We start from the raw sequence: 17,192 nt of genomic DNA on the forward strand, positions 1-17,192 counted from the left end.
TGCCATGGAATAAAGATATAAAAATAGCAATGAGAGCCTGCCGTTATGCAAACACACAATTTATCTCTCTGTGTATCCTCTCCACAGATTGACAAGATTATGAGCTCCATAGGTGCTGGAATTGGCACAGAGTTGGACGGGATTACGGAGAATCACTCAGGTTTGTGTGTCTATGTTTGTGTGTGATGTTGATGCATATAGTGAGTCATCTCAGTATATTTAACATATATCCATAACTATAGGGAGCTCATGGTAAGAATACCAACTAACGGCTGTGAAGTGTGCAGCACTGTGAGACAGGAGGGTTTCCTTCAGTAGTGTCAAAGACCTGCTCATAGACAGGGAGCTTTTTGAGATGTAACCATGGTTACTGTGCGCTCTCCTCTCGTCACTGTGCTCTTCCTGTAGTCATAATGAGAGCAGGGGGACAAGAAGTGGATGGACAGTTTAGACCTCTAAGCGCTGATCTCAGGACGGTTTAGTTTTTGAGAGGGAAAGGAACATCTCATTGACTGGAGAATCACGCTCCTGAGATTCTCACTGCAACGAAAGAGAAAACTATTAAAGTTAATAATGAGGAAATTAACAATTAACTTGCCTCTCCACTTACTTTATCTCTTCCTGTCCTCTCTCCACTCTCCATTCTCTCATCTCACATCCTCTCTTTTTGCCTTTCCCTTGTCTCCCCATCCCCTGTTTTCTTTTAACCCCACTTTTACCTTTTGTCCTCTCCTCTTCTTTCCTTTTGCCTCCTCTCTTCTCCTCTCACTTCCTTTCCTCTCTCCACTTGTTTCCTGTTGCCCCCTCTCATTCTCTCCTCTTACCTTTTGCCTCCTTTCGACTTCTCTCACCTCTTATTTCCTCTCCTTTTGCCTCTTCTCTTGTTTCCTTTCCTGTCATTCTCTCTTCTCCTTTCACCCCCTCTTCTATTTTCCCCATCTCTTTTGCCTCTCCTTTCACCTTCAGTCCTCTCTCATCCTCTCTTTGTGCCTGTCCATTTGCCTCCTGTCTTCTCCTCTCACCTTTTGTTGCCCCTTTAATTCTCTTGTCTCACCTCCTCTCCTTTTGTATTCTTTCCCTTTGCCTACTCTCTTCTACTCCTTTCCTCTTTCCTCTCCTTTTGGTTCTCCTCTTGTATCCTGTTGCCTCCTCTCATTCTTTTCTCTCACCTTTTGCCTCCTTTCACCTCCTTTCACCTATTCACCTTCTCATTCAAATTCTTGTCTCACCTCTTATTTTTGCCTCCTTTCCTTTTGCATCTTCTCCCACCTCCTCTTTCCTCTATATTTGCCTCTCCCCTTGTCTCCTCTCCTCTCCTCTCCTCTCCTCTCCTCTCCTCTCCTCTCCTCTCCTCTCCTCTCCTCTCCTCTCCTCTCCTTTAATTTTGCATCATCTGATTTTGCCTTTCCTCTTGCCTCCTCTCCTTTCGCTTCATCTCTCACTTTCCCTGTCCTCTCCTCTTGCCTTCTCTCCTTTCACCTTCTCTCGTTTTGTCTCTCCCTTCCTCCCACCTCCTCTCCTGTTCTTGCACATCTTCCCTCTCCTGTCCTGTCTCCTCTTATTTTCTTCTTTCACCTCCTCTTCTATTTGCCTCTCATGCCACCTTAACTTTCACCCTGCCTCTTGTCTCCTCACCTTTTCTTTCACGGCATCCACTTTACCTCCCCTCTCCTCCCTTTCTTCTCCTCCTCTCCTCCCTTTCTTCTCCTCCTCTCTTTTTATTTCTCTTTTTGCAACCTCTGTTGTTGCCTTTCATCTTTCTTCTCACCTTTACTTTCCTCTCAACTCCTGTTTTCTCCTCTCATCTGCTCTACTTTCACCTTTTCCGTCATCGCCTCTCCTCTTGTCTCGTCTCCTCTCCTTGCCTCTCCTATACTTTTGTCTTGCCTCTCCTCTGCAGTGGTCCCTCGTTTTTTTTTTTGTCCTCAGAAAGCCTGTTTGTGTTACCATTCCACCAATGCTCACAGACGCCCACAGAGTGTGTGTGTATGTATGTGTGTGTGCGTGTGGGAGGGAGCAACAGCAGCTTCTGCACTCAGACAAAGAGGCTGGGGTTGATCTGATGGCTATTATCGGCAATATGAGGTACAGCTAGTGGAAAGAAGGGAGGGAGAAAGAGAGACCAAGAGGGAGGGAGAGAGAGAGAGAGAGAGCACAGTGGCACAGGATGCAGAGGCATACAAATGAGTGTGGGAGTGCTGGAGAAACAGAATTCTACCAAGCAAGCTGCACGCTGTCATTCCTATCCTCTTTCACACACACACACGCTCGCTCCCTCCCGCACGCGCAAATGCACACATGCACATGCCTGCACTCTCCACACACTGAGACACAGGTTGAGCAGCACAGCGGCTGAAGCGGTGGTTGGTGATCGCGCATCTCTCACCTCTCTTGTGGATGTAATTTGGAGCCTTCAGCATGCCTACCTCCACCGCCGGCGTACTTCTCCACCAGCACGGACCCTAACGCTCACTCTCCTGAGAGGACCCTCTTCTACTTTGCTCTCTCTTTCTGTTCTCTTCCCTTTCTCTACTGTTCTAAGCATTACTTTCTTTGTTTCCTTGAAATCACTTTTCTACCTCCTTTTTCTCGCTCTCTCCGTCCCTCCTGTTTGCACTCGCGCTCTCCGTCGCTTGTTGAGCATGGCGGGTTCGTTTGACAGTCACATTGCGCGGAACATGATGTGGCAGTGCCAGCTCTCACAGCCGGACTGTCGCTGCTACCGGGTGGATGGCTACTCACTTCTCAAACGCCTCCCTCTGCACCCCTTGATAGGCCCCCGCTGCCCCGTCCAGTCCGTAGGACAGTGGCTGGACAACATCGGTCTGGTGCAGTACGAAAACCACCTGCTGTCTAATGGCTTCGACAACGTTCAGTTTATGGTGAGTGTCTCCTTCACACTTCCATCTCTGTCTTTCCCTACGGCCAGTTCTGAGAGTGCCTTTTTTTCATTAGTCATCAGTTGCATCTTGTGGGTGGTGTGGGTTTGCATGTGTACTTGAATGTTTGGTGTTCTCTGTTTGTTCTCAGGTAAGCTGTTTTGTGATTATGTCAGATGTTCTGTACTTGAGTCCTCAGTGTCTTATTTTGTTGGTCTCCTGTTACATGATTGTTGGAAAATGCTCAGCATTGGTTCTGTAGACCTTAAAGGTAATGAAGGCTTTAGTATACCCTTGGATTTTGTTACATTTATCATGTGAATGTATTGCCTGGCCTGTGTGTTTCCTGTCTGTACTCTCATATCAGTACTTTGGGAACTTTGGAAAGCAAAGCGATTTAGTTTTACATTTTTATTAGAAGTATGTGATCTAACATGTTTAGTTTAGAAGATTGTAGAAGTTTTAGCAAGTAGGTGTTCAGTAAAAAGCCATATTATAGGAAAATATAAATTAAAATAAAAAATAAAGAAAAATTATTATTAGAAATGAGACAACTTTAACATAATACCTTAATGTTGTACGTATTATCTGGGAAATGGGCCTTTTGTTGTTAATCCAGTGCTGCATGTTAACTCATTGAGACATTGCATTCCAACACGTGGTCAACGTCACTCCTCTGACAATGCAGAAAACATGTCCTCCGTGGGCGTGTTCAAATGCATGAATGTGTTTGCCTGGTGTGTGTTTGGAGGAGAAAGTGTTAAAGCAATCATGATTGTTCAGGAGCACCTGTGGAGATGAAAGGGCAAGTTGGAAGATGTTGTTTCCTGGAAGAGTTGATCAATACTGCTTGCACATTTATGATTACCAGTAAATTCTTCTGCAGAGAGAGATCACACTTTTGGTTTAAATGTAGCACAGATGGCAGAATGGTCCACTTGCAAAAATCATACTAGGCTTAAACTAATTAACTAATCCCTGGTTTCACAGACAAGGTTTAAGATAGTCTCAGACTAAAATAAATGTTTGAGCTGTTTTAACTGAAATCAACTTGCACTGACATACCTTAAAATATGCCAGTGCCATTGTATTGTCTCAAGATGCACACCAGTAATGTTTTTTTTTCAAGACACATTTATAAAAAAACTAATTAAATGCCTAATCCTGGCTTAATCTAAGCCCTGTCTTTGAAACCGGGCCTATATGCTGGTTAGTGGGCTTGATGGTTCTTGTCTATGATGGATCTGAATAATTTATTTAATTGCTTTAGCTGGTCAACTGGTATGATTGTTCCAAAAAGTCCATGTTGTCAGTCAGTTTTGCTGTTTTTTTCCCTGATGATTTGATGAAATGAAAGTCATCATGAGTGACCCATTAACTAATTTTCTAACACTTAATTAATGTTTCTTTAGCACACACAGTGGTTGGTGTAAAACAATCACTACACTGCAAAATATAATTTTCTTAATCAAATATTTTTGTCTTGTTTTACAGTACAAATGTGTAAATATGCTTAAAACAACATAAATTTACTTGCATTATTTATTATTGATATTAAGGCTTGTTTTCAGAAAAGATACGCTGAATTATCATACTCTATTCATTGGCAAATTGTTTTCCTAGTTCCTTAGCATAAATCTAACAAAATTTGCTTGGGGAAAAAAAACTATTTGCCAGAGGGGAAAATAACACTTTCAGAGACTATATTTTTAATTAAGTCTTAAGATACAAATACTGATTAAGGGAATGGTTTTAGTGTACACTCTCCAGATCATTAGAACATGTGGAGTTTAATAACTATTATTAAAATAGTTTTAAGATCACTCATTTCACCTTGCATGCTTCTAGAACGATGTCTTTGAGCAGATGCAGTCACTGTAATCTGTTTTGTTCTGTTGCTGATGGCTCTATACTTTAAGATTTCTGATTTAAGTCAGACTGTGGCTCTATAAGAAACAATTTCACAACTACTGTACTACTGATTTGCCAAAGGGATCTGTTGCTTTTCAGAATAATGTCTCCGTTCTAAATGGCTGTCATAGTGCAGATAGCAGTGAGATTGTTACTAAAACAGGTGACGTTCCCAGGTGAGCCACAGACTCATAGGAACGGTAGTCCAAATACTGCACTGAGCTGATGTATAATGGAGCTGTGACTAAATCCTATACATTGTGTGACTGAATCGGATGCTCGTGCATATGTTTGTGTGTAATGAGTCTTTCTGCGAGTGTTTAGTTGCTCATGCTGATTACCCTCCCCCAGCTCTGACCTGCATCCATTCCTGTAGTTGCCGAGGCAACAGAAAGAAAGGAAAGGAATAGAGTACAGAGTATTTTAGCTATAGAAATGTAAAAAAAAAAAAATGCGTTTCCTTCCTAACGGTTGTCAAGGAAATGGATTACGCCGTTTCCCTGCAGAGCATTTTTAATAGGGTGTTAAAAACCTCCCGAAGCCAGTGCTGAGTTGCCAGCACCCATCATAATGCCAGCATTGACAGCGTTACCTGCTATAGCAAAACAAAATACTGAACGTGACCTTATCTGGGAGGTCAAAACTTATCAAAACTCCATTTATAAACATGCTCACAGTGGTTCTCATTGATTAATAATTGCGTACAAGGTGCATTTATACAAAAAGGTTTTCCTGCAAAAGTTCACGCAACAGGTGCATACAGTAGCATTAAATTGCTCTCATTGTAATAGTTATGGATCCCAGTTATTTTAAAAATGAAGCAATGTGTGCCTGTAGTAAGTAATTAGCATAATACACGCCCACACAACTCTATATAAGGGATTTCTGCACAACCTCTCACTTGTACAGATGCAAACATTGAGAGAAAAATGCCACACTTTAATGGAAATTATGCTCTTGAAGGATGTTTAATTGAATTTATTCAATTAAACATCCTTCAAGAGCATAATTTCCGTTAAAGTCTTAGGTTACACATGATTGCGCTTTAAACCTTCATTAGCCAGCTGTGCATTTTCTATATAAAGTAGAACATGTCTTGGAATTGAGCTGTAATGCACATTTTTAAGACTATGAAATATGTAAAATAATATATCCAAATATACCGTATAGGCTACCGTTCAAAGGTTTGGGGTCAGTAAGATTTTTTTAAGAAACAAATAGATGTGTTAATTCAGCAAGGATAAATTAATAAGAAATGTTTCTTGAACAGCAAATCTTAGAATGATTTCTGAAGGATCATGTGACACTGGAGACTGGAGTAATGATACTGAAATACAATTTGCAGCAAAGGAATAAATTTAACATATAATAATAGAAAACAGTTATTTTAAATTGTAATAGTATTTCACTATATTGCTGCTTTTACTGTATTTATTTTTTAAATTTTTTTATGTAGCCTAGGAAGAGACTTAAAATCTCAAACTCTTGAATGGTAGTGTATGTATATTTTTTTCTTACATATTAAAATTTGCTTAAAAACTTAAAAACATTCATAAATTGTATTGACCCTGCAATCCTGTGGAAACTGTTTTACATGTAATGAAACTTTCTCAAAGTTACTTATGATTTAGGAAGTCTAATAAAGGCATTAGTGATGTCACCTTGCAGTCTTTTTTTTTTTTTTTTTTACAGAAAAAATAATGACTCTTTACAAACAAATTTCCTGAACACTTGTTGCAAATGAAACCCTAACCCCTAACCTTTCCTCCGAGTTTTTTGACATATTGCCGTTTTGACTGTGAGGTAGAACCCTTTTGAAACCTGAAATGACGAACGGGACACCCTACAGTCTCGTGGACTTAACAGACGCACGCACGCAGCGGACATTGTAAGTCCTCAAGACCGCAAGTTCATATGAAGTGTGCCATTTGGGACAGGGCCATTGGTCAGCCAAACAGATAGTCCCACCCCAAACTCCTGTCATTGGTTGAGCCAGTGTTGTCTCTGCGCATTAAACTGAGATAAGTGTTTTAACATAAAAAAATACAATTGTTTTTGTCCAGTCAGCAGTTCATTACCATGTAATTTTATTCCTCTAGCTAAAGCATCTCCTCCGGATGAATGGGACATCTGGAGACACACACACTCTCTGCCTCTGGTCTCTGTAGGACGGAGCTTTTGAAAGGCCTTCAGATACAATTAATTTTAGATGGAGTTCTGCTGCTTCTCTCTGATGTGCTTGGCTTATAAAGTTTCTCTGAATGTTATTGCTTTTCTTTTTCTTCAAATAAAGTTGATATAAAGGACGAACTGCAGTGCATAGTCGCTGTGTTCCCTCGGTATTAGGAAGACCGTGAATACAGCACCGGCCTGAAACATTTAGTTGGAACCAATGTGTCATTTTAATTTCAAGTAAAATTTCAACAGTGCCCTCAGTCTGAAAGAGCTAGGCAACCGCATTTCCTGAGAGAGAGAGAGTTAAGTGGCGGAGAGATGATAGTGGTCCCTCACTTCAGGACCTCTGGGAGTTTTGAGATGAACAATTCAGCGTCATTGTGCTGGTCATTTATCTTACTCTGAACTTTGAGGGTTTGAGATGGTGTACGTTTCTTTTATGTGCTGTTGTATCCTTCACACTGTTTGGATGCTAGAACATTCACACAATGACATTATTATTTTGTGATAATATCTTTTGATATTAAAATGAACTTTCTCCACCCCTCAGGGAGACCTTATTTTATTGTAGATGCCTGGAGATCTTTTAGAGGACATTAGGTGGATGTCACTGTGGTTCTGTGTGAGTCATTGACAGACTGGTTGATGAGAATGGTGTGGCAGTTTATCATGTGTAAATATGAAGTTGTATTACTGTGTATTTTAGCATCACAAAGCCAGTAGTACACAGTTTTTCATTTCCTATTTCTGGTCATTTAAAGGAGTATTCCATCCAAAAACAGCCTTTATGACTTTCTGTGAAACATAATTTTTTTAATTAATAAATAAAATGTTTTGTTTTTTTTGTTCATACAATGAATGTCTATGTGGTCCAATGTTGTTTTAGCTCCCATTCACTTTCATTATATGGACAAAAACATTTCTTCATAATATCTCCTTTTGTGTTGCATAGCATAATGAAGGTCGTATACAGTAGGTTGGGTAATGAGGGTGAACAATTAATCGTGCTTTTACTTGAATTCCTATAAAAAAGTTCCCATAAATATGTTTTTCGCTCTTTGATGTTATTTCATGATGAACTTTCATTCATAAATTAAAGGCAGAGTAAAGAGAAAGGAAAAAATAAACACAGAACAGTTAAACAGCTTAATGCATTGTTTAAGGATGTTAAACATTACATTAATCTATAACAGTAACATTTAGGCAGCACTTTTACTTTTACACATACAGTAAATGCTGAAATTAGTACTATAGTATCTATACTGTGCAGTTTCCAAATTCCAGTTTGCAGAACACACTGTATGAAATACTGTTTCCCAAAATGCTATGGACTCAACTAGACCTTTGAATTGCAAAGAAACTGGAATTATCAACTCTAATTTTAAACAATTTTTTTGACCCATTGTTTGATCAAACTGCTAAGAGTTGAGACATTTAACACAAGCTTGTATTGAACATGTATTAATGCTGCTTGCTGAATTAAACATGCAGTGTGTAATGTGACAGCAATGAAGGATAATACTTTTGCAAACATTTATCTTTGTATAATGCATACTGTGCTGTTTAAAAAAATAGCAGAGATTATACAGTATGCAGTGAGCTTTCAGCAGGTCTGTGCTGTGATTGATTAGTAATGTCTTGGGACACCTGCAATTAATCTAAATCTTCTCCGACTCCGAGTGCCATTACTCTGGTCTGGATTGTATTGCTGTGAATGGAGCAGATGTTGGTGCTCAGAGGTGATTTCAGCAGCTATAAATTATACTTGAGTTGTTGGATCACCAAGGTTATCAGCTTTGTGAAGTGATACAGACACATCATAGCCAGCATGTTTTCATACACCTTGTATTTCTCTGTGTGCGTGCGTGCGTGCGTGTGCATGTGTGTGTGTCTGTCCTGTTTCTGTTCTGTAGATGGGCGAATCACATGGTGGAAATGCGATACTATTAATTATATAATAGGGAAGCCGTGTGTGTGTGTGTGTGTGTGTGTGTGTGTGTGTGTGTGTGTGTGTGTGTGTGTGTGTGTGTGTGTGTGTTTGTTAGATATAGTGTGTATTTTCAGATCTCTGGCCCTGTTGGATAGGAGGTTGATTGGTCTGATTGGAGTTAGTGAAAGGTCATTAAAGGTGAAACTCTGCATGAACAGCAGTTTTGTGTGTGTGTGTGTGTGTGTGTGTGTGTGTGTGTGTGTGTGTGTGTGTGTGTGTGTGTGACAGCATGTGTTTCTTGCACCTGTGCACATCAAGTTGGGGGTTGTTGATTTGAATACTGTTTGATGGCCTTATGGATCTCTGATTGGGTTCGTGCTTGCGCAAACTGAAGAGGGCAATTTTTTTAATTAGAGAAAATTGCAGCTTATGCCTTATTTATCTGTCCATGTAAACTAGATGGAATCTGCCTAATAATAAACTATAACTACCTAACTATAATAATATTTTAATGAATTATTATTAATAATAATAGTACTTATTATTTTATGTATTTATTTATTTGTTTACTTTGCTTATTTGTTTTTGTTACTACTTCAACACTTTGTTGTGGTGCACAATATATAACAAATTATTATTATTAATTTGTTTATTTAAATGTTTTGTAACTACATCAACACATTGTTGCAGCGCACCTTTATTGTAATACAATTCTGTTTTATTTTTTTTACATCAGGACAGTAATGCTATGTAAAAATAATAATAATAATTATTAATATTTTCTTTGTTTATTTGTTTTTGCTATTGTTATTGTTGCAGTGCACCTTTATAGTAAAAACAAATAACTTTTTTTAGTGTAGTATTATTATTATTAGTATGAATTAATATTAACAATTATTATTGTATTTGTTTGTTACTACTTTAACACATGTGGCAGTGAACCTTATAGTAGTACAGCTTATTAGATTTGTAACTTTTTTTTTTTGTACTGCAGGGCAGTAATGTTGTGGAGGACCAGGACTTGCTGGAGATCGGGATTTTAAACTCTGGCCACAGACAGCGACTTCTTCAGGCTATTCGCCTGCTACCCAGGGTGAGTACAGACATCAGGGACTCCTAGGGCTCTCACAGGGGGCTTCCAGCTCCAAAAATATCAGCTAACAATGCATTCAGAACCAAATTTGTTTTTAAAGCAAATTTAACATTCCCTCACCGATCCTACCTAGATCCAAACCTGCAGGATTTTAATTTACAATGACAACAAATAGTGACCAGTTGCTATAAAGCTTCAAAAATGATATACTTGGGCTTCACGCTTTGTTTGCAAATGTAATAGGTTGATATGCTACGGTCAGGCAATCCTAATGGGAGTTCAGTGACTTACACAAAGACACTGAACTAGAGAGCATTGTAATGAGTTCACTCAGAGTTTTTGCCGCTATGTCATAGAAGAACCATTTTTCATTTGCCAAAAGAACCTTTCACTGAACAGCTCTTAAAAGAACCATTTTTTCTTAATGTGGAGAATATTTAAAACATCTAAAGAACCTTTTCCCACTATAAAGAAACTTATATGCAGTGGAAAGATTCCATGGATGTTAAAGATTCTTCATGGAACTATAGATGGCAATAAAGCATTGAAATTCTGTATGCGATACATGTGTGTGTCATGGATTTCATTACTAAATGAGGTTACATGGTATCCACATTTATCACACATACACATCCCAGAGTGCACCCTCCCCCCAAGAGTGCTCAATTTAAGACCCCCTCCAGAGTAATCCAGCAAAGCCTCTGGTATTGCCATATAAGAGTGTGTGTGTATGTGCAGGCGACTCGACATCAAATAAATCTCACTTGTGTCCCAAACAACCTTGCGCTCTCATTCTCCTTCACAATCTCTGAAAGGACCCCGCAGAGGGGAATGTTTGTGTGTTCTGATAAGATAGAAAGGACACGCATGCACGTGCACACACACACATTAATGTGCAAAGCTGCTTTTGTTCAAACTGATGTGAAAACCTCAAACATGAGCGGAGAGGGGTGAGTTTAAAGGGGTAGATCACCTGAAAATTACAGTTCTGTCATTGTTTCAAACCTGCATTACTTTATTTCCTCAGTGGAACACAAAAGAAGATATTTTAAAGAATATTCTGTGCGTTCTTTTCCACAAAAAAAGTTAAAGCTGTTGCGTTCTCAAAAAAAGCACCATAAACTTGGCCAGAACTACTAAAAGACCCAATTTAAGTCACTATTCACTATACATTTCTACTAATTCTGATACTTTTATGATGCTTCTTTTGTTATTTTGGAGCTCAACGGCCCGAATCCCCATTGAGCTGAATTATATGGAAAAGTAAAGGATGACAACTTTCATTTTTAGGTTCAAAATGAAAATGATTCCTTTGAAAAGAAGTTGAATTTAAGATTAAGGACAGGAAATGGTATGTGTCTGAAAGAGAGAGATATGAGAGCTCACTATGAAAAGAGAAAAACTTTTTCATCTGCAGTCAGCGCTTTCAAACGCTGCTTTAGCTGATAGCTTCTCTGCATTTACATTTATGCATTTGGCAGATGCTTTTATCCAAAGCCTTTTGCGGTGTATTCAGTATATGTTATTTTATCAATAAATATAGGAATGATTGCATGAAAAAAAAAATTTGTTTTGTTAGCTTGTTTCTCCCTTATTTATCTGCTAGACCAGCACCAACCCAATGTGGAGCAGAATTGAAATTCACACTAGTTCTCCAAACAGGTGTTTCCAGCATGGAATAACAACATTTCCTGTTATTGGACCTCCCTATTCGTACCCCAAACTGTGTCCAGCCTCTGGTTTGGTTGCTGATATGTTTGTTTAATGGGTTGTTTCCGTGTTTAAGGTGCGGCCCATTGGTTACGATGGAAATAATCCTACTTCAGTGGCCGAATGGCTGGAGTCTCTGGAGCTGGGAGACTACACCAAATCTTTCCTCATCAACGGCTACACCTCCATGGAGCTGGTCAAGAAGATCTGGGAGATCGAGCTCATCAACGTAAGTCCTGCTTGTCTCACTTTCCTGTCTGTTGCTATGTTCTGAGCACATGCATTTATTTGCCTTTGGCTCTTAAACAATATGTACAGGGTCCCCACAGTCAAGGAAAACCTGGAAATATAGGGAATTTAAAAAAGAGAGATGTCCAAACCTGGAAAAGTACTTAAACGTAATATAATATAATTATTTCATTAACTATAAATCACTCTTATTGAGTTCTCTTTGAGGAATCTTTAACATGTTTTTTTACAAATCGCTATGATGGAAAAGTCATGGAAATTCATTGATGTGAGAACCCTGTATGTACACACACACACACACACTTGAGTGTTTAGCTGTATATTTTGTTATAGTTGTGCGAGTGTAGTTTTAATGAAGCTGTCTCTTGAAACAAGATTTGCTGAAGGATCTTTGAAATGACAACCAGAGGTTGTGAGACATCATACTGAATCATTCTGACGTCCTATTGGCCGATTTGTCGTAATAGAGTTTCGGTTGGCTCTGAATGTTGCCTGTAATTGTATTGGTTTGATAAACAATCCTGTCCGATCTGTCTTGCTTTCGACTGCAGCGAAACCACAGCTATAATGGTAGCATCTCCTGTATGACACCGAACAGTAGAAATTTCAGTATAACTGGATCTGTTTTTGAAAAAATCATAAGTGTATTTTCCACACGTTTGGGAAATATTTCTGCAGGAGAACATAGTAAATATCCGCACACTCATATTAATGCAACAGTTTGTGCTCTTAAGTCTTTACCAGATAAAATGAAGGCATCTTTTACCTACAATTCTATAATTTCTTCAGTCGTTATTCCTGCAGCCCACATGTGTAAAATGGAAATTGTGATTTTTTTTTTCTTCTTCAGTGTTGGATAAAAACTAAAATGGCATGTTTGATGACAGTGAGATCATGTGTCGTTGCTTTAACAGATTTGGTGTTAAATTACTCTAATTACAGCCTCACGTATGCTAATTTCACTCACTTTTCAACCGAGAGAGAGAGAAAGAGAAACAGAGAAAAAGAGAGAGCAGATTATATAATAATGTGGGATGTGATTTCTTCAGCACTTGAAAAAACATACACACACACACACACACACCCACACACCCACTCACTGTGGAAAGTAGAATGCTGCAGTGGTAATAAACACATGGTATGGCCACAAGAGGGAGTCAGAGGAAGGAAAATCTGTGTTTTTATGCTTTTGAATGAGTAAATTCATAGAATAAAGATTATTGTTGGAAGTTGTCTGATTGTTTGTGTTCACAAATGTGTGTGGTGACCATGCGTCTGTGGTAAAACACACTACTAGAGTGTGTGGATGTGTGCATGTTTGTGTGTGTTTTGTATTGTAATTCCCTCAGGCTCAGTGTTTAATTAATACACAAAGCTTTATAAAAAACTGATGTAGGCGGAATGTTTGCTTAACAATACCACTGTGTGTATAGGAAGCTTTACACATGTTATAATGGTTGTATGGTGAATAAATGTCTTTAAAGAAAGGTAGTCCATACATTCTATCAATAATAATATTCTCACCCCCATGTTTGTTCAAATCATATTTCTTTCTTCTGTGGAACACAAAGGAGAAGTTTATGAGAATGTTTACTCTCCTCTCTTCCATATAATGGATATGGATGGGGACTGCAGCTGTCAAGTTCCAAAATGGACAAAAAAAAAACATAAAATGTTCATAGAAGTAATCCATATGAACTGTACACTATATAAGTGTTCTGAAGCCATATGATAGGTTTGTGTAATGATAAATTCAAATAAAAATTCACCTGTAATCTTTCCCCTTCTTCTCAGAATTAAAATTACAAATATTAAAAAATCAGTTTTTGTTAATTGTTATAAAGATAAAATAAAATATAAATATAAAAAACTAAAGAAAAAAAAAGCTAATTCAAAATATGAATAATAGTATATACATAATATTAAAATAACACTGTTCCGCATGTGATTAGTCACGTCATATTGGTGTCAAATCTATGAATGAAAGTAGGCAGTGCAAGGCATTTCTTCAGAATTAGTGTGCGTTACTGTGAGTGTGCGTGTGTGTGTGTACGGAATGGGACATTCTGATCTTCCTCTAATGAGCCTCGAATTTAGACGGATCACAGAGCGCCTCTGTCTCCCGGGTCGCTGTCCTGAACTCTCTGCTGTAAATGAGACTGAGAGAGTCTCAGAGTGAAAGAGAAGACACTTTATGCAGGGTAGTACACAGTCTGAAGCCAAGAAGATGAAGAGAGAGAAAGTGTTGAGGGAAACAGGACAGAATGTTGCCTTGTTTTTGTGTTTCTTAGAGAATGTCAACCTTACAATAAAACACGATGACCGATAGCACAGAAGTATAGCAGTTTGGTTCAGAGATTGAGGAGCGATAGTATGAAGTGAGGCAGGGGAAAAGAGAGAAAGAGGGCAATGGGAGAGAGTGGTCCAGATTAAATCAGCTCATAAACGCTCAGGGCAACAGATGCTGAGGCTACTGGATAAGACAGTGACAAGATGTGCGTGTTATTGCTGTTCATAAACAATTACACAAGCACGCTGTGGTGTATAAGGTCAAAGTTCATTTGATATCAAATTGTGAAACTATACTATAAGTATACACACACACACACACACACACTGGATCATACCACTATGCATATCTGCTTACTTTCTGTTGTATTCCGGAGATTCAGTGAGAATAACATTTAAACCAAGGCAAATCTAATTGATGATCCAGTGTGTCACCTGAATCAGATACAGCTTGATCTTGCTCTTGGATTGCCTGAGATCTGTCCATCATTGCTTTTGTTCCAAAATCCCACTTCCCTCCCTATTCTTTATCAAATTTCATGAATGACAAGAATGTTTGCAACTGTTTCTCAAGTTGTAATACACCTTCTGTTCACTAGATGGCTCTATCACTCTTTTTTTGGCCAGTGAACTATGAAGTACAATTCAAAATTAAAATATGTATTGGTATGATAAAGGTTTGCATTGCCAAAGTATTGTTAATATTACAAAATGCATTTACATTTAATATATATGAATGTAATGTACATGTAAATCCAATGGACTAAATATTATGTAAATACATAAAAACAATAGAAGCATCTATGTTTAGTGGTTTGTGAGTGATTTGAGACATTACATCATTTTAAATGTCTGTGTGAAGTGTCACTGTGTGTTTAATGTCACTTTCTTTTCTAATCACACATTTATTTCACATGAACATTGCAAGAACTATATGTATGTATTTAGCTTGCAGAAATTATAATTTTAAATGTAGCTTCGTTGTGAATATTAAGAAATGGAAGTTCTGATTTTGAACAGTTTTGACACACAGGACAGGTTTTTGCCTCCCAAAGGAGAAGCAGAGTAATTCAGTGTGAACAAGCAGAGACATTGACGTAAAGCAAACAGCCTCATTAAAGACTGCTGATGTCTTTCGTGTTTGTGTGTTTCTGGTGTCTCAGCAGCATCATTCCATGCGTGTAAGAGCCTGTATGTGTGTGTTCACCCTATTAGAGAGCGATAGACTTGCGCGTATGTGTGTGTCCGGCCTCAGGGTTACCACAGGCAGTCATCTGATAATATTCATAACAGGGCTCAACATGTCTGCATTCCCAAGAAGCTCTATGATTGTTCTCTTGCACACATACTGTACAAACATTATACTTAACACTACTTTTTTTATTTCTATGCTGTGACCATCACTGTAAAGGGAACGTTTGTCATGAAAATGACTATATAAATACTGTGTATATAGTCATTATTTATAATAATTATAGATTTTTTATCATATCTTAGTTGTAGTTTGAACATCATGGTCTTAATCCCCAAACAAAATGCATCCAAACCAGCCTGGAATTGTGTTTGAGGCGAATGGAGTATTTGGACCCGTATGGCCGAGCGGCCGCAAGTCTGTGGCTTTTAAAGCGCACTCATATTGCATTTTCATTATTATTATTTGATCCAAAAAATGTCTGGTTTGTTTTCTGTGGGAAGGTGAATAAGGTCAGCCTCCATCAGTTTACATGAATGTTTTTTGTGTACAAGACAGAATTGTATAAAATGCTTTATATGACACTTTACGACTTGTACGGTCTGTTTTTTCTTTTTTTAGAACAGTTCAGATTTTAACCATTCTGTATAATGTATTTAAATAGCACTTGTTCTTTCATGTCACATGTTGTGCCAGGTTGTGTTTCCCGGCAGCCGCTGGCTTTGTGGTTAATGTTTCTGGTTAATGTTAGCCGTGCTTGGGTCGTGTTGGTAGGCGGTCAGAAGTCATTTAGCTCGTAATAATAGTTTAGCTCGTTTTTTTTTTTTTTTTTAACAACTGTTACGCGGTTGCCATGACTGCTAGCGGTAGTTACCATAGAGACAGCACAGATGATTCAAAACTGACGTGTTTGTGTGTGAGTAAGTGTGTAAGGGCATGTATCCTTTAAGTGTGCGTGGTCCAACACTTACGCTTCGCAGACTGTGTATGTGTTATAATGAGTTTCCATGTCCTTTGTGTTGCATTCCTGTTTTCATTACTTCCTGTCACTTCTCCAAATGCACAGATTGCAAATTGTCTTTTCTTACACTAGCAGATGGCTACTGCCTTCGTTAACACAGCAGGCCCATCAAACACACACACACACACACAGTCTCCCCCTTTTTTCTGTCTATCTGTTCTTTCCTTTTGGCTCCCGTATTACACTGCCTCTCACCTTAACGATGACAAAACATTTGCTTTAATACCAAAAGACACATTGAGGACTGTTCTGTATAGTGTGTGTGTGCTGTACTATGTATACGATATGTACAAGTGTGGGTGGGTAGGCCTGTAGGTTCATGTGTTGAATTGACGCACACTGACACACATTTGGCACATGATCATGCGAGTGTTGTTCTCAGGGTGAGGGTGAGCTGAGATTATTCCTGTAGGACAGATCCTGCTGATGGGTATCAAGATGATCCAGTGGCCCCAGCAGCCCGTGAGAGGGCTGTTTCTTAAGGACGGTCACTAAGCGCATTCATAAAAATAGATTAAGCATGACGTTCATGGAGGAGGCTTGGGTTTCAAACAGTAAAATGTATTTATTACACGGCTCAGTGGAATACTGGATTCTGATTGGTCTTTCCGCAGTCAAATATTATTGTATAATTGAACGTTGTCCCAGGGAACTGTTTTTTTCTTTTCTTTTTTTTCCGATTATTTAAATAGCTGGCCTGGTTTTATGTCTCTGGCGTCATTCTGTCAAAATATACAATATTT

General features: G+C 38.6%; 1 protein-coding gene across 8 annotated transcripts in view; it reads left to right on the plus strand.

The window, feature by feature from the left end:
- anks1b (ankyrin repeat and sterile alpha motif domain containing 1B) overlaps positions 1-17,192 on the plus strand; it is a 165,011-nt gene that overhangs the window by 117,580 nt on the left and 30,239 nt on the right. For all 8 annotated transcript variants that reach the window (XM_084111782.1, XM_084111787.1, XM_084111788.1 and 5 more), the window contains 4 exons: positions 88-160; positions 2,776-2,882; positions 9,890-9,988; positions 11,775-11,927. In XM_084111782.1, the coding sequence (XP_083967908.1) occupies positions 88-160; positions 2,776-2,882; positions 9,890-9,988; positions 11,775-11,927 (432 nt within the window). The remainder of the gene's footprint in view (positions 1-87; positions 161-2,775; positions 2,883-9,889; positions 9,989-11,774; positions 11,928-17,192) is intronic.

Source organism: Abramis brama, assembly GCF_963993115.1.
Source record: "Abramis brama genome assembly, chromosome: 4".
Classification (NCBI taxonomy): domain Eukaryota; kingdom Metazoa; phylum Chordata; class Actinopteri; order Cypriniformes; family Leuciscidae; genus Abramis; species Abramis brama.